General features: G+C 40.3%; 2 protein-coding genes across 5 annotated transcripts in view; both read right to left on the reverse strand.

The window, feature by feature from the left end:
* The window catches only part of Gbs-70e (Glycogen binding subunit 70E), a 24,799-nt gene extending 16,719 nt beyond the window's left edge, over positions 1-8,080 (reverse strand). Inside the window, exon 1 of one of the 2 annotated variants that reach the window (XM_071700702.1) lies at positions 7,343-8,050. The gene's annotated coding sequence lies outside the window, so the exon portion shown is untranslated. Of the gene's footprint in view, positions 1-7,342 lie in introns of both variants that reach the window. The other variant, XM_071700703.1, reaches the window with a different exon arrangement.
* Positions 8,081-10,697: 2,617 nt separating this feature from the next.
* On the reverse strand, positions 10,698-18,240 carry Tnks (tankyrase). Of its 3 annotated transcripts, none has more exons than XM_071700673.1 (12): positions 17,991-18,240; positions 16,950-17,152; positions 16,512-16,804; positions 16,077-16,330; positions 15,639-15,972; positions 15,400-15,530; positions 15,101-15,329; positions 14,553-14,938; positions 14,012-14,443; positions 13,397-13,929; positions 12,964-13,313; positions 10,698-12,744 (listed from the first exon to the last, which is right to left on the reverse strand). In XM_071700673.1, the coding sequence occupies exons 1-12, from the start codon at positions 18,238-18,240 to the stop codon at positions 12,504-12,506; spliced, it is 3,636 nt and encodes a 1,211-aa protein (XP_071556774.1). In that variant the 3' UTR covers positions 10,698-12,503. The 3 variants fall into 3 exon arrangements, with proteins under 3 accessions (XP_071556774.1, XP_071556773.1, XP_071556772.1); XM_071700672.1 differs by having other exon boundaries at positions 15,400-15,521; positions 16,512-16,837; XM_071700671.1 differs by having other exon boundaries at positions 16,512-16,837.
* Between the last annotated feature and the right edge of the window lie 68 nt (positions 18,241-18,308).

Genomic DNA, 18,308 nt, shown 5'->3' on the forward strand with positions numbered 1-18,308 from the left:
ATGCGAAGCACTCGTACGACAGACATTTGGTAATCGGTCATCGCTATCAGTCGTAGTCAGATGTTTTACTATATCAAAAAGCGATAAGGTTATCTGAGTCTGACTGCAAAGAATTAGCATCATAGAGATAATAAAGCGGGCAGAAGGTGTCAAACACTATGCGGAAGACGTCAAATATCGCTTGGGCTTCACGTTTCTTCACAGACAGTGTCTAATTTACAATTTCATTTATCACATTTCCGTTATTTTTACAGTTGCTGCGTATACATAACTAATCGATCGAACTGACCTAAGGTCATCAATAGCGTAATCATTTAATAATCTGCACACTCCTCACTCCGTAAAACTTGGATTTTACATTATCGTAATAAATTTTTACACTAAATCAGTAATGAGAGAAAACAGATAAAGAATAGAGGAAATAAGAGAAATATTTGTCATGATAAATATCCGAGAAATTGTTTTCGTTGCTTTTGTTATTTTTACGTATTTAGAGAATCGTTCGATTTAGAGAAATTTAATTTTTATTCAATAAATCTACTAAATTATTTCTCTAGCTATAAATGATTTAAAGTGGCGAAGCTCGATAAATAATAATTCTGAGTTATATATATATACAACAATATCTTATCCTTCAGGTAACTTTAAATTACGACATAAATTATCGTTGTAGAACATGACTGCCTCGTAATTTACTGTATTACGTGACCTGGCAGATATCTTCCAATCAAACAAGAAAATGTAATCCCGCGTGCAGTGCGAAAACACACATTGATATCGGTTTCGACGGTCTTACCGGTATAACGTGACTTTTGTTTGTCAGTCCACAATGTGTGATATTGCCTGATACATGCCTCTTACAACCAATCGGAATTGCTTTGCGCCGCTGAAGACACACATTCTTTATCGTTGAGGAAAAAAAGGCGAGGGCGCGTTTGACTGATAGCGTTAAATATACACTTGTACGATCGAGACGACGAATGACGTTATCGAGACAATAATGTTTCGACGCGGTTGACAAGGAGGGTGTATTGCCACGCGAGTCGACGGACGACAGCTGCCTCGATTTCACTCTTCTCGTGAATACAATTCCGCAAATAGTTCAGTGCGCCTGTTCTGTCGCATGAATCAGTTGGCAAAAATAAAAACGGAATGACGATCGTGAATGGAAATGTGATCGTTTCGTGGATGCACTACAGAATTCGGCGAAATCGATTCAAACAACTTTAGTCTTCTCGGTACACAAAATGTATAAAAAGAGAACGAATGTGTGTATCCGAGGAATTTTTGCACAAAACTATGTAGCGAAAATTTTATTTCCAATTGTAATTGTGAATTTTTTATGTTCTGGTAAAGAAATATTGTGACGCTTTGTAAAAATAATAATGATGCATAAATAGATATAATTGCGATATAAGAATAATAACTTACAGTACATAAAATGTTACATAATATATTCCTTTAATGATTAAGTAGTCGAGTTTTTGATAATTCACGAATGAGATTAAATTTGAACGGAAATGAGTAATTGATGGGGTTGGTTTAGTTAATTATGTTTCTTCCGTTCGTATTGACACTTGATTGATACCATATCTAATATTGCATTCTAATAATAATTGCTGACCCGCGTGCGTAAAATACGAAAGAACTAGCGTTATCTGAAAGAAGAGACAAATGATGCCGAAATAATGATGCCGAAACCCTTGTACGCCTGACCTACGATAATTTCGATATCATGTTACTCTGTGCATTAAAGAATGGCCACAAGAATGTAAACGATGTGTACAAGAATGTAAACACTGTGCCAGATAACCCTGAATAGTTACTCTTTGCCATTTTGAATTTCAAAACACTCCAATGTTACTTAAAAGATCCACTTTTTATAATGCATTCCATGCAAATTATAATAGGCTGAACTTTAAAATCTATTAAGTGTCAGACACTTATAAATAAAATTTTATCAAGTTTCTCTCTCTCTCTTTGCAAATTGACGTTCCCTAATAAATAATAAATAAGTAAATTAGGCAGATTAGGATAAGTAGGATAAGTAGAAACTTGCTCAAAAAAGTATATTGTGTATTTTTAACTTTTCTAATGTGTTTCTAATTTTATGCCAATCTACTTTTCCTCATTCATTATAAAGGCAAATGGTGTTAAATATTGACTTTGTTTTCCACTCTCAAGTTGCATAAATTATAATGCTATTTATATATTGGAGTAATATTAGCTGAATGTACTAAGCAACTTATGCAGCTTTAGACAAAATATTCATAAATTCACGAGAGTTTTCTCTCTACAAAAATTAGATTTTTATTATATAGAGAAAAGCATTTTAATTAATACAATCTATATTTTTTTTAATCTATACATATGTTACTATTATATCGATGCTGGAAAAATGAGAAGATCATGGAGGAGGCACTTCAATATTCGTCGTAAAATTTTTATTTGTACTTGTGACATATGTCTTATTCGATCATCACACTTGACGTAACGATGAGTCGACGAGTCTACTTAGCAACGCGTGATAAACCTTGATTATGACAATTCTGAATTTGTTCTGTGCAAATATTTTAAGCATCAGTTGTTGAAACCGATTTTTGAACGTAAAAAAGTAGCCGCTGATAAAGAGTAAAATGAACGGAGAAGAGACGTTCTTCAACCGGTTTTATCATTTCATATGCGTGTCACACAAAATGAGCGTGAACCGGGCCCGGTAGAGAGCAGAAGGACCGGTCGATGGAATTCGAGTAGCTTCATTCAAATTCGAGACCCGATCAGACCACGAATACGTGATACTAGAAATAGCTCATCGGAGATTACATGCATGTCGGAGACAAGCACACATTCTGATATTTAACATTTTATCAATTGTTTTCTCTTAGGACTTTGATCTGAAAAAAAAATGACCGCTCGTACGTGCACACGCGATCAAGTCGATTATTATATTATGATAGTCGGTCATTATATTATATATTATATTGAAATTTTTTCTGAAATTTTGCTATCCAGTTTTCTCAGTGCCTATTTATAGATATTTGCCCTCGACCAAATATCTATATACAGTATAAAAGATTCGTGTAAAATCATATTTATGATTTTGTTGCATACGGAGATCGAGAACGAGATTCAAGTTTACGCGTGGCTGTAAAGTTCAACGGAACCGTTGATAGAAATGTTCTAATTTCGAATCGCTGCTGCATGTCGCCAGACATCCATGCGACGAACACGTGAGAGAGATCTTGTATAAGCGGCATTCGACGAACCGTATCTAGTACTTTCGGAATCAGACGACTCCGTATTCTGTATACTGAGCGTGGCAGTATTTCTCCCATTTTTTCCCCCTTTTCTTTTCTCACTCGGACGGAGGCGCCGTTGAGGTCGAACCCTCCCGGCCTTATCGCCCCCGGTATTCTGGTTCGAAGTGGTAATGATAACCGACATACATATATTTCCAGCTCTCTCTTTCTTCTTCTCGCTTGGCTCTAACGCCCTCGCGAAATGGCCGATCGCGGAATCTTACCGAGCAAAGTTTAACTCGTCGCCGAAAACACGCGATGTTAGATCGCATAAAGATGTACTGAATCCGTTTCAACGCACACCCGTTATCGTTAAACACGTGTAAATAAGTAGCATTAAGGGCACATTGACTTATTTTCCAAATTGAAATATAGAGACATTATTTTATTAGGAATTTTGGCGAAAATTCTGCTCGGTGTATTTCTTATCCTAGCTACACACTATGCGATGCAGCACAATGTTCAGTATTCATTATTTGCCGTAGCGTTAATTAATATATAATTTTGTTTAATATAGATAAGAAATAATATTTTCAACAAATTGCTTATTTTAATAAGAAATAAATAAATGTTGAAAAGGCAAATAAATTATCATCTAATAATTAGATAAAAATGAATTGATATTTGCACGAATTTAATTTAATTTAATAATAGATTTATAATCCAGGAGGCAGTAACCTATTCCCATAGAAATTAAAATAATGAAACCTTCAAGGAAAGTAAGGGAAAAACTGATCAGGGACTGTCGCGCCTTTGATAAATAGATTAATGTATTTTAATACGATAAAGAAACAATCCTTTTAGTGCCACAAAGAGAAAAATCGATAAGTCTTAAACATCAAAGTTACATTCACGTCTACTTAATTGAACTGTGTGGCGTTTTAATTCCTTCCTTAATATCTGATGTAATATCATTCGAGAATCACGTGTCTCCAAGTTTACTCTTTTTTTTATTTAAACAACGGTGCGTGAAATCAGTAGACGGATTGATAGACGCAGATAAGATACAGCTCTTATTCATTATCCGTTGTGTCTCGTCTAAACTTTCTTTCTTTCGCTTTCTTAGTGATATCGTGTTTAGTGATAACTTGTTCATTAATGCACACGTTGGTATTACGTAATAAAAAACGGAGCACGTTCGCATACGTTACTATGCGATATAAGATATATTTACTTCCACGATAAATTCACGTAAATTCTAGATTTCTCTGCTACTTAAATACTCTTTTAGAGTTCTTCCTGCTCTGCCGCGGATATCCTCGGCCACTCCGATGCACCCCTAATCGGAAAGGTCGCGAGAATCGGCCTCGGACTTTCCCCGGAAACTAGTGCTACGCTTCACACACGCTGAAATATCACATAGGTGTGTTCGAGGGTCGTTTAACCGGGAAAAATGCCGGCTTTTGTGCAAGCACGAAACACACGACTACACACGACGCGTGAATGTCGTCCAGGAAGCCGCCAAGCTGGTTTCGAGAGAATATCTGGGCGATACACGCTGTGTATCGATACATTTCGCTGCAAAGATCTGATACAAGAGATTTTCAGGAATAATTTCTCGAATTCTATCCGTTTGTTAAGGAAACTTTTCGCTCTATTACTCTATCATTGAACATTTAATTAATAAATTATTAATTACTGAAATTGAGGAAATAAAACGAAATGGAAAGAATAAGATGTCTTCATTTTAATCAATCTAACATCTTTGGCAATGAATAATTGCACAGAATTTTGTCACATTCGCTTGAATTAATTTTTCGATACAGTTTGCTGATTAATTGCGAAACAAAATTCTTTTAATTATATATGCATCGCTAATGCGAATCAACACGTGCCTAATAAAGTAAAAATAGATTCTTCAAGTGACAAGTAATTTACACACGTTAGATATTATGTCTTATCATTACCAAATTAGCTTGTCTATTAACATTGTCTATGTTAATAGACAAGCTAATTTGATAATGATACGACATAATATCTAACATGTGTGTAAATTACTTGTCACTTGAAGAAGTTATCTTGGGTCTTATTTGTAAACAAAGAATTCCCTTTGAGAGATGATAATACACATGTGGTGAACGCGTCTTTTTTGATTCGCTGTAAATGAACTTCGAAATCGCGTGTAAATAATTAGTTACATATTATTTGACGTGTTAGTTGAGATTCAGACGTTATCTTTTATTCCAATTCAAATCTTCCGTTTAGAATATCACGCCAGTTTCACGATGTGTGACACGCTCCTGACGTCGCACAATTATATCGATATTTTTTGCCAACGGATAGAAATACCATAACGATAAGAGAGGATCAAGAGTTCATTTATTAACCATCACAAAGAGACTTAATTGCTCGCGGTATTTTCCACTATCGGAGACGTCTGTGGTTCATGATTCAGATCGGAACTTGATCTGAATTTTGCATCACGTTCATTCTCACGTGCGTTGAACACGTGCTCTTCAGCTTAAAATAAAGTTTCCACTCAAATCTAAGTTGATGAAAAAAATAAAATCTCTATATATTCACAGCTTTTCCCAAATTTAAATTTGCCCAAATACAAAGGTTTAATTAAATTAAACCTTCCAAAATTCCAGAAATCGAATCAGTTGCGAAATCGCGAGTTATTCGTCCGCATCGCGCATGATGATGTGATTCTATCTAATCCTCATTCTACGTGTAGGTATGTATATTCAGTATCACGTGGTCGGAATCGGACCACAGAGCTAACAATAAACGTAAACAAACGTCTTTTAGATACAGGTGCCTACGAGTCGTAGATACCGGCGAGAGATACGCGACCACGAGCAATTCCCGGCTGCAAGGGAAACGTCCAGGTTTGTTGCAGACGCGGTTTCGGAGCGGCGCGGCGCGGCGCGTCCGTCCGCGACTACTGCGCCTGCAACGTACGCTTGAAACCAGTGTAATTTTGGTAAGACCAAACTTTTAGTACTATAAAGATTTTTCATGCTACAGGAACGGAATTCTTCACGTCACAATCGCACCATATTTTTGTTTGGAGATAAATCGGGAGTTTATTTTCATATTTTCACAGCGTTGAAATCTGAGCTTTTATGAAAAGGAATACCGGCTTCGATATCAGTTTTCACTAGAGACCCTAGGGTCTGACCCTTGAGGGTTTCTATGTTTTCACATGTGTGTTCTTTTCACACGAACATGCCAAACACGATAATGCATGTGTCGCGCTTTGAAAATATTGTAGCTTTGTTTCCTGAGTTACAAAACAGAGAATGGAAAATTTCGTGAATGCATTAAGTGCCAAGATTCAAGAGCTATTTTAGCTACTATTGCAGCTAAAATTAAAATGCATATAAATTACATACATTCGATATGTAATATGTATTGTATGTAAGTTTATGTGTGCGTTGTGTGAATAAATATAAAAATATACCTAATTATTATCATATCTGCATAAAAAATTGAGAACAATAAATTGAATGATTTCAGCAAGAAAGTTTGTCTTTACGAATGTCGCGAAAATCGCTTGCAATTATTATCCAATTAATTGCATGACTAAGTTGTCTTATTACCGCATTTTTAATAATAATTAACCAACATAGTAAAAAAAATGTAAGTAATTAAACAAATTAGAGCTAGAAAGAAATAGAGAGAAAAAAGGGAGAGAGAACGCTGTTCAAAACTAATAAATAATAATTTTATCATCCAAATGGTTTGACTAACGATAAAATTACTAGAATATATTAAACTATTTTTAAACGTATCTAAAAAGAAAATTAAAAGAGAAAAATAATAGAAGAAAAATGGAGCTCCTTTCGCGTTTTACACTTTTATGCAAAAATCCGAGAATGAAAATCTGTGTTCAGTTAAACAAGAAAATGTACGAAGAAGCTTCCTTTAATTAATTATTATACTTATCATACTTCGAAATTAGTAGGAAGTGCACATTGCACATTTCTGAACTGGAAATACGCGGTCGAATCGACCTACTTCGTGAGAGTCCCGAGGATTTAAATCGCTCACGCACGTAAGGTCAACAAACCGACGAAAAACTATGTTGCGTTACTTACTAGTTTCTCGCAGGAACGACAGGCTCCTCGGACGTGACGAGAAGCGGATTTAAATAACTCCCACGGGCTCACCGCTCCGCTTTCTCGAGACGTACGATGTGCCACCACCGTCTTCCTTCCTTCTTCACGCGGTGAAGCCTTTTTTCCTATCCCTCTTGCTCCGTGAAACTTCGACGACCGGCGACCAAGTTGTCAGTTGCAGTTTTTAGTTACGTTTCCTTTCCCGGGAGAAGTGACACACGTGTCTCTTGATTTCTCTCTCATACGATTGTGCGTGACATCGCGATCAGTCGGCTACCACCACGATCGAGAGTCCGTTATTGTCTATAACGAATGGAGTTCTTGTTTCCGAAATACGCCGGTCGCGCGTTTAAAGGACCGTTCTCTCCTCCTCATGTGATGATGACCGACGTACGTCGCATCGCGCGCGTGCCTATCACCGACTCCGGCGCGCACGACCGACTGCGGTGGTTTTATCTCGCCGTCGTTATACGACGACGATCGGACGTTCCACGAGAAGTCGCGAGACCCGCGATATCATTCGCACACGCGCGCGCGCGCGCCTTTGAAAAGAGGAAAGGAGAGGGAAGACAGAGAGAGAGAGAGAGAAAGAATGCAACCCCTCGGCTCGGCCGGCGCGCCGATAATCGCGCGCGGTTACCGCTCCACGTTACACCACGTTCGACACGCGTTTAAACGCAGAAATTTTGAACGGGCGGCGCGCGGCCGCGGACCGGCCGGCGCCGCGGCGCGGCTGCGAGCGTCGCGCATGCGCGCCCGCGCGCGTGACGTTCACGTGATCGCGGCGCGTACGCGAATCGGAGCCGTGCGCGCGTCGCGTGGCTCCGACTCCGCTCCGTGCGCATTCCTGCGCCTTGCAGCCGTCTACCTACTCGTCGGCGCGCAGCGGCGTCGCGCGCCCGGCCAGGCCCGGTCCGGCCCGGGCGAGGCCCATGCCGTCCATGTCATCCACGTGCACAATCGGTCGATTCTCTCTTTTGCGCCTCGCCCCGTTCGCGTAATCCTTCGCCCCTTTCGCGCGAAGGCATTTCCGCCACGTCGAGTCCGGTATACCCCAGCGCTCGCGTGACTTTTTTATCAGCGAAAATTACTTCGATGGTCGTCGAGCTTCGTCCCCCCCCCCCTCCCTTCCGCCTGCCTGGATCAGACACGATGCACGTGCTCGCCGGTGCGACTTGGCGCCGGAGTCGACCTCGCGACACTGCACGCGCGGGGAACCCGGACCCCGGCCACCCGGCGCCAGATCCTACGGCCTATACGGCCAGAGGTTCCCCTCGACGAGCTTCCGCCGTTCCGTGGAATTTACCGTGCACGCTATAGCTAAAACCGCTTGCGTGTATATTAATAACGCGGCTGACCACGAAGTAGCAAATGCGCGTGTTGCGATAAAACAGGTGTCTCGCTGACGCACCGGACTGAACTGGATATATACGATGACTGGCGTGAATCGCGCGAATATTTTTAGCGTTTTAACAGCCGAGCCGATTATCTCAATGATGCACGGGATTATCTTTTGTCCGTCGCTCTCTGAATTGGAATTTCGAAAAAGATAATTGACATCTTTTAAAACTGCAAGTGATGCGTCTCTCCGCGACAATAATTGGCGGACAAGGCGCATATATAGCGATAATGAGCAAACAAGCCGCGGAAAATAATATTACAATCTGTAGCGTCGGGTTTCTTTTCTTTCGCCTTTTTTCCCCTCCAATTGGACGCGAGATAAATAAATGAGCAAAAAGATATCGGCGGCAGAAGATTAAAGTATTTGTCGCGCCAGTGGTCAAAATGTCGATTCATCGAACGATACCCGGATACCCGAGGCAGGGTGAGCGACACGTGCGTGCGGGTCACGTTAACACACAATTTCTGAAACATTCGACGGCGTGTAATTTTCCGCGCGACGGACGGCTCCAAAGAGGCGCGCACGGACGGAAGCGATTAGAGTCCCTCCTCTTATTAGAGGGACTCTAAAGCGATGATGGGCGGATGGGCGCGCGAAACGGGCACGAGCCCGGTCAGGATTGGTCGCCGCGCGAGTCGGACAATTTTTGCGAATATCCGTCTGGGCGATGTTTACTATCAGCGGAGCCGGACTTGTTTTCCTCCGAGCGATATGTACCCTCGATCTCGCTGAAAAAACGCGCGAAACGATATCCTTTTACAGTTTAGAGCTTAGCTAGCGTCGCATCGTGGAAAATAGCTTTCTGTAAAAGTGCGTTGTAATTAAAAAAAGAAAAAAAAAGGTCCTCGCAGCTGTTGCACGTCGAAAGCACGTGTCGCGTCGCGAACAGATATTCTTATGCAAATTTTCCCCGACGCGACACGCTCAGACGTGTTATGTGGTGCGTGTTGCGTCGAGTATAAATTATAATAGTAAATATTCATTAGCAGCAAAGTGCATTCCGCGACTACCTAATATCTCTCCTCTCTTTCGTCAGCTTCATTTTATCGCGAGATAAGAGCTAACAATCTGATGTCAGAAAGATGAACTTCATGCGATGTAATTAATACACTCTGCTCTCATCTAGCTATAAGAAATATGTCTATTTCGATATAAAAGATGCTCAGGCCGATAATACCGAAAAGAAATGAAGCAATTTAACGAGTAAATGAGTAAGCAGGGGCATTGGTGGCTCTTCTTTTCTACGCGGACGTATCATTAACCGTATCGTGCACCGTTCAGTAATTTATCTCCTACATAACGAGGCGTATAATGTAATCGAATTTGTCGTTACATCAATGCATTAGCGACGCATCGTTTGTATATTCTCGCAGTATCGCGCACGTCCTATGTGCGAGATAATTGTGAAATCGAGAAATTTCCGTGACTGATGTAACATAATACAAACGACGGCTCATAAAGTATAGACGACCAAGTCGTAAAGTACAGTCGTAAGTAAGTCGTAAAGTACAGAGCGCTGTGGCTTCGTCAGTTGAAAATGCATCTAAAAAATAAGAAGAAAGCGTTGAGACGACACCGGGAGATACGTGTGCGGTGACACGATATTGAGGATTAAACTGTTTACGGAGTAACTTCTACGTCGCGATACAGCCGCAACATGCGCATTAGAGTCACTTGTGCCTTAACGAGATTCATTGGACGATTACACGCCGTAGAACACATCGGCGCTCTGCTTGTATATTCCCGGAGATTTTTCACAATTTGCTATAACGGAGAGATCCGCAAATATCGGCAAATTAGGCTCTCTCGACGAAGTCAAACCTGATCGTCACGTAAATAATTCATTAAATTTGTGGAAGAATGGATGTTTTTTCCGCGTGTATTATCCCTGGAACATTCAAGCAAGAAGAAACAAATAAGAAAAGACAGATATTAACAATTAAAGAAAATCATTGTTCTTTTTTTTTTTTTATAAGTCTCTCGTTCTCTTACAATTAGAACACAGTGGTAATATGTACGCACTTCAGTATTACTCCGACTATGCTGCATATCTGTCTTACATGAAAATATTGTAATCTGCAGCTTTTACAGCAAATACAACAGCGCGCGGAGAAGTCATTGGCTGCTAGTCCGTGTCTAGTCCAGTCACAGACAATCGGTAGCACTTGGCTTAAAGTGAACATCCTATAAAAACGCAAAAAAAAAGATCACCATCACCGAGAATAAGTGTTAAGACTATAGTAATTGTAGTTGTAAATGGTGTTCGTTTTCCCCGCTATCTACACACAGTCGTATTATTCTTGTACACATATTTGCATAGTTCTTTCTCTTTATAACTATGACGAAATAATTTTAAAAGTGTCGTGAACGCGAGGACGTTAAAGACGGCATTTTTTAATGAGATCAGAAAATGTCTTTGATATCTTCCGTTCGAACTCGCTTAAAAAATTATCTTTTAAACGATGTTACGTATCCCGAAGTCAAATTAATTTAACTATATTCATGTCCATTTATAAATAGTTCAATCGCTGTCATAATAATTTGCACAACTATGTCACCCGGCATTGATAATGCACACGAGTTTTCCTTTTAACTGCGATTCGAATATCACCCGATATCTTCCTTTCCGAGAAACAGATCAATGTTAATAAAATAGCTATTATCTCATCTCGGTAAAAAAAGACTATACAGCGTTTGAAAGCTATCGAATTATAGGAACCCCATTGATTATGTTTATGAACTATTAAAGAGCAGATAATTAAATTATTTATATATTACAATACTTATACTAAAGTTATATAAGTTTATACACATCGCAAGTAAAGTCCGAAATGCAAAAGATCTGTATCTGTAATTATATCAACTGAATAAAAACCTTCGTATACTACTTGAAGAGTAATACAACGCATGGCAAATGTATGTTTCTTAGCTGGATTTGCGCTTGCTAAAATAAAATCACAAAATTATTTTTAATGCAGAAAAATATTATAATAATTGTGACTATATTATTTCGTATTAAAAAAAAAACATTTGTTTGTACATATAAATATATATTTCATCACATTGCAGACTTTACCTATAATGTACATATCAAATAGATAAATTTAATTTATACAAGCTATTATTCGTGAGACGGTGAGTAAATTACATTTTTCCTTCGATGATTTTGTATACTTTCAAGATCAAAATTTGCTTTCACCTTTACCTCTTTTAAATTGAAACATGTATTAATATAAATTAATTCTTTCATACGTATACAGATGTGTATACGAATATGTTGTAATTTCCTTTAATACTGACTAATCCTAGGAACACGCTCTAGTCGACACATCAAATTTGATGTAAGAGACGCACTGTCCGTATCGATATCAATATATACATCACGATTAATATACATCCCTTACCATCATCTGACGTTTGAAACGATCTCGAATAATATCGTGTTTAAATGCTAGAAATAAGCTATTACAATGGTCATCTTCCTTTTAGTAAGATTGGATATTATTTTGGAATAAAATATTCTGCATATTTCGATCACACACGTAGACACACATACGTACATACGCACTGTTACTTTCTCAAATTCTATTTTAGTCAGTTAAAAATGGAAGAACTGATGTTAAACAAATCAAGTCCGAAGCAGTTTGAATTCTATGTCCGCGACAATGCGCCGCATGCCCTCGGCCTCTGACAGCAACAGAGGCTGCGCAATCGCGCCGCGGGGCCCGGCTCTTCCGATCACCGTTCCTCAACGCCATCGCTACCGCCGCTTTCCTGTTGAGGCCTTGCGATTTGGTATGTGATAAGATACTCCGGATATGCTTGTTCGCCTCTGTAGACAACATATTCGGGGAACACCAAACCGCCTTGCGATGGCCTACCCATAACGCTATGATGGCCGGGAGGGGCATGTGCCATTTTCATTGCCGAAAATTGTAGAAACGACTTGCCGAGCGTAACTCTACAGAGCAGTAAGTGTCTAAAAAATTTTAAACAAAAACGTTTTAATAACAGAAGACCAAGATAGTACTTTTAAAGATAAAAAGAAGAAATAGAAAAAGAAAAATGCATCAATAAATTTAATGTATGTCAATGGTGAAAGCTGTTGCTACTGATAAATTTTTAATATCTTAGAAACCTGTCGTGAAAGTCTCTGTCTACTATGAACATTTAATTTTCTTAATTTTCTTCCACCTACCTGTGGCAAATGTAACAGCTTCTGTCTTTATGTGCGGGACATCCGGTACCACCGCATATACCATAGACATATTGATTGCTCTTGCTACTGTGCTCCGCGAAATATATGCCGGCGCCGAACATTCCACCGATATACGCATGTCGTTCATCAAAGCCTTTCTGAACGATAGCGTTTATAAATGGACTGCCATGGAACAACATTCTCTCGTTCGCCTGTGATACAGTTGAACTAGGAGTACCCCTAGGTCCGGTGCTAGGAGACGCGGGAGCGGCAGCACCGACTTCTTCAGCTACTTCTTGTCTCCTATGAGCATAACGCTCCCACAACTTGCGATTCTGAACCTTTTGTATCTGCATAAAATGTTTTTAATTACAAAACTGTCAATAAAAGCAATGTCAGTTGCTACATTACGTTCGATAAATTAAATACGTACTCTAACTATGTTATATCGAGAGAAGATACCACCAGAATGGCCGTTATCTCTATGTTGCCTAATGGTACTTTGCATTTCTTCTTCAACAGCCAAGAATTCTTTGTCTTCTGTTAATAAATCCACTAACAATGTCCCAGGATTTATGGAAGGCTGCCAAAGGGAGCCCGCTGCTGTGTTCAGCAGCTTATCCATACCTTTAATTAATTTATGCCTATAACCGTAAGCCGACACTCCGACTTGCTTCAAATCCTCGTGACCCATTTCCGCCAGTATATCCAAAGTGATTTGCTCGCGTTCGAACAGCTCGAGTAAGTGCTCCAAACCGAGACTCTGCAGGAAACCAGCGACGGTGGTGATGGTACCGTTGTGTTCTTTACATAAATCTTTGGATTCTTTTTCAGAGCATGGCTCGCTCGGTGGCATTGGACTCAGACACGACGTCGGGCGAGCCAATGGCACGCATAGAGTCATGGCTGCGCCAGATGGCATAATGACTGTTTCTTGAGTGAGGGGCGGTGGCGGTGTAACAGGAACTAAAAAAAAAAAAAGAATAAAAAATATATAATAAGAATAAATATATCATCTGTGTATATGTATATCTACAGTTCTACTTACCAGATACGATACTAGGCGGTCTACTGTTAATAGAATTGCCACCAGCACTGTTCACCATATTACCCGACGGTACCGATGGAACAATTTGCTGAGAAGCCATAGCATCTTGTAACAAACATCTTACATCGTCCGCGCTGGCCAAATCCACTGGAGTCTGTCCTTCCTGATTTTTCAGGAAGGGATCGGCGCCGTGAGCAAGCAAAAGGGCACACAACTGCGTTCGACCCTTTTGCGCAGCTTCATGCAGTGGTGTAAATCCCCATTTATCAGTCGCGTTCACCACAGTATTGTATTTAATGAGCAAGGCTGCAATATCCAGATGACCGTAACTCGACGCGTTATGCAGGGGAATAAGGCCGCCTTTATCTTGCGCATTTACATCGGCTCCACGTTCAAGCAAGAATTCAGCCACTTCCAAGTTATTGTATCCCGCTGTGTTAAGAAAAGCGCAGTTTATGTATAAATACAAAACATTGCCACTTCTTGATAAATGTACATAATCTCTTTATTTGACCTCAAATATTATATTTGATATATTTACCAGCTAAATGTAATGGAGTACTATTGCGTCCTTGGGCATCCCGGCAGTTGATGTTGTCTTGCGTAACCAGTCTCTGAACTCTGGCTAAATTACCCTTCTTCGCCGCATCCAGAAGAGCACTATTTCCACGTAAGAGATCCGCTACGTCCTGATCACCATCTCTTACCAAGTCTAGTGGCGTCGCACCATCTCTGTTCTTTTTAGTGGCATCCGCTCCGTGTCTCAATAGTAATCGGACTATTTCGTACTTGCCCTTGGCGGCGGCTTCGTGAAGAGGCGTAAATTTCCACAAATCGGCAACATTCACGGACGCCCCGTGTTTTACTAATAATTCCGTAACCTCGTAGTGACCGTAAGAGCAAGCGTTGTGGAGAGGAACCAACCCACTATATCAAAATGAATATAACATGCAATGTTATCAAAAGTATCGTAAATCACACATAAAGATAAATATTGAATTATGGAACATTAAAGAGAAACTAATAAGAAATTATATATTAAGTAATTAATGGACTCATATTCTATTGCATTAATATTGAATTAATTACCCTTTATCTTTGGCATGTACATCTGCGCCATGTGCTAATAGATACTCTACAACCGGCACTCTATTAAAACCCGCTGCAAAATGCAGTGGAGTCGAGTGCCTTCCGTCCAAATCACGGCAATTCACAGCATGTGGATTGGCCTGCAAAATTCTTTCTACTGCAGCAAGATCGCCCGATTTGCTCGCCTCCAAGAGTTGCGCTTCCACATCGTCGGTTCCATTCGGTGGATCTATGGAGTTAAACATAAAAATGAAAATATTCCCCCAAAATAAATTGCGAAATCGGATCAAGTAACTTACCTTGCAATATTTTCAATACATTCTCGGCGGAAATTTGTGCCGCGGTGTACCCCTGAAGGGACACTATCGAAGGATCGATATTATACGACAAGAGTATTCTGCAAGCTTGTACGTTATCCTCTCTAGCACACCTAGTAAGGAAATAATTAATTGACGTATTATGAACCAACAATATTAAAACTGACTCACTCATTTCTTACGGCGAAATTGAAACAAGTGGATTTCCAGAACAAAGATACCTATGCAGTGCAGTTTGTCCTAAGCCGTCTAGCGCGTTGACTTTCGCATTATGCCGCAGTAATATGTCCATCGCGTCGTAATGCGAGTGATCGGTCGCTATGTGAAGCGGCGTAAGGAAGTCTTTATTTTTTTCATTCATGGCAGCATTCTTTCGAATCAAGGCTTCGATAACTTGCTTTCGCTTCGGATATGGTGACGCTACTGCGCAATGCATCGGTGTGTCGCCGGTGTAAGGATGTTTGAAATTAACAATCTCCTGGGACAGATACTTTTTAAGCTTAGTAAGATCTGCCTGCCTGCAGGCGTCCAGTAGGCAATGACCCTTATATTCGTCTGTAAATCATGCATTAGACATTGATTGTAAAATATGCTCGATTATAATGTTTACGAATCGAACGATAACAATAGAAAGTACGATAAATGCGCTCAGAACTCACATGCTAGTCTTTCTTGTAATTCAAGAGTCGGTGCCACGTCAATGGCGCTCTTACTATGGCAGTTTAATTGCGTCGGATCCGCGCCTTCGCTCAATAGCAAGGAACAAACCTCTGCTCTGGACTTACTCGCGGCTTCGTGCAATGGAGTGAATGTCCAGAGATCACTGGCGTTAACGGCGGCACCGTGCTTCAGAAGTGCCTCGGTTACTTCAAAGTGACCATACGAACAAGCGTTATGAAGCGGCACGAGACCTCTGTAAACGAATCAATTAGGAAATTACAATGGATTTTGATATATGGCTTGAATGGTAAAGACCACAGTGAATAAAATGGAAATAAAAAGCAAATACTATGAATAGAATAAAATGAGAAACGAAACCTGTTTTATCTTATTATATATTAATCTATAAGTTGAATGTGTCCACACATACTAACCCTTTATCCTTGGCATGCACATCTGCGCCATTCTGAAGAAGAATCTGTACAACTCTAGATCTATTATATCCAGCCGCCAAATGTAAAGGCGTAGATCTTCTTCCGTCACTGGCGTGACAATTGACATTAAGAGGATTTAGCAACTGCAACAATCGCTCTTCGTTTCCAGATCTAGCCGCTTCTAAGAGTTCATCTTTCCTATATTCTCCTGTCAGTACCGGTTTTGTAGAGACATCTGCTACTTCTAATGCAGTCTTTCCTTCTGTATTCCTAATGTTTACATCTGCTCCGTGCTGTAGCAGAGTAATACATACGTCTATTTTACCCTGTCAAGTACAAATGAAGATGAAAAAGTTAGACACCATTTCCATCTTCCGCTCTTAGCATCAGACAAAGAAAAGTAACTTTATGCATAAGTAAAATGTACAAAATAAGCACCTTGATCGCTGCCTCGTGCAAAGGCGTAAAATTCCAATTATCTCTCGTATTTGGACTCGCTCCTGCTTCTAAGAGTAATCTCACAACATCACAATGTCCAAAGGAACATGCATTGTGTAACGGATGTAGACCACCATCGTCGCGTGCTTGGATCGACGCACCGGCAGACAGAAGAAATTCTACAACGTCTTTCCTACCATATCCTACGAGAAATTTTTAAGTACTATGTAACATTTTTAATATTTTTATAATAGCCTCTAAAAATAAAATAATATATACATTTTACATAACTAGGCATAAAAAAACTATAAAATACAAAAGATCAACAAAGTAGTGAGATAAGAATGATGAAAAATTTATGCATACTTATAAGCAGTTAAATCACATACGTAATCATACCTGTCAAATTCGTTAAGCTCTATAATAAGTTATAACAAGTTCCTACGTGTTCAAAATTCATAAAAATTTCCTTATTGAACAGCACTAATATAATCATTTTTGTTACAAAGATATGAATTACTTATTCAATATAATTATATATTCCAGTTTGAACTATTTCTCAACTCAGTTATACATTTACAATAATCCTGAAAATATTACAACACAAATTGCTAATTAAAAAAAGTCAGTAAAAATGTTGGTTTTCCTAAACGGAGTAACGTCTCAACGTCAAAAAGTTGCAGTTAACAAATATCTTTCAATAACCTATTCAAAATGTATTTCTTTATCTTTCCCGATCCTCATTTAAAAAAACTCCACACGTTCATTCAAGACTCTGTCACGTGGGCTCTCAACAATAATCATGCGTCGATGTTGAGGAAGTCATCGCACACGATTACCACTTGACAGCTCCACTCGACGAGTCGCGATCAGCTGAACGTGACTCGCTGGCTCGTTAACCTCCCTCGGCCACCCAAATCCACGTGTTTACGAGGACCTCGGGATCCCTCGAGAATGCGATTCGAGCAGTAACGACACTAACGGCTGGGAACGAGGAAAGCGGAGATCGAAGGACGGGTCTCGTGTCTCCGAGACACTCACCAGCTGCAAAGTGCAGGGGGGTGGACTTGCGTCCGGCAGTGTCGCGGGCGTTGACCGTCTTCGGGTTGACCAACGCCTTCACCTTGGCGAGATCGCCGGTCTTGCAGGCCTCGAAGAGTTCGCGTAGCGGATCGCCGACGCCTCCACCGCCTCCGCCTCCGCCTCCGCCACCGCCGCCGCTGCCGCTGCCGCTGCCCGATCCCGGCAGCGAGTCCGCCGCATTCGACAGCGTCGATCTGCGTCCTGCCATCTCTTCACACCGCCATTTTCACGCTGTCGCGCCGTCCGACGACAGGCCCCGCGACGCAGTTGCGACGG

This window comes from Temnothorax nylanderi, unplaced genomic scaffold, assembly GCF_030848795.1.
Source record: "Temnothorax nylanderi isolate EJ_2023f unplaced genomic scaffold, tnyl_v1.0 TNYL_tig0023_pilon, whole genome shotgun sequence".
In the NCBI taxonomy this organism is placed as follows: Eukaryota; Metazoa; Arthropoda; class Insecta; order Hymenoptera; family Formicidae; genus Temnothorax; species Temnothorax nylanderi.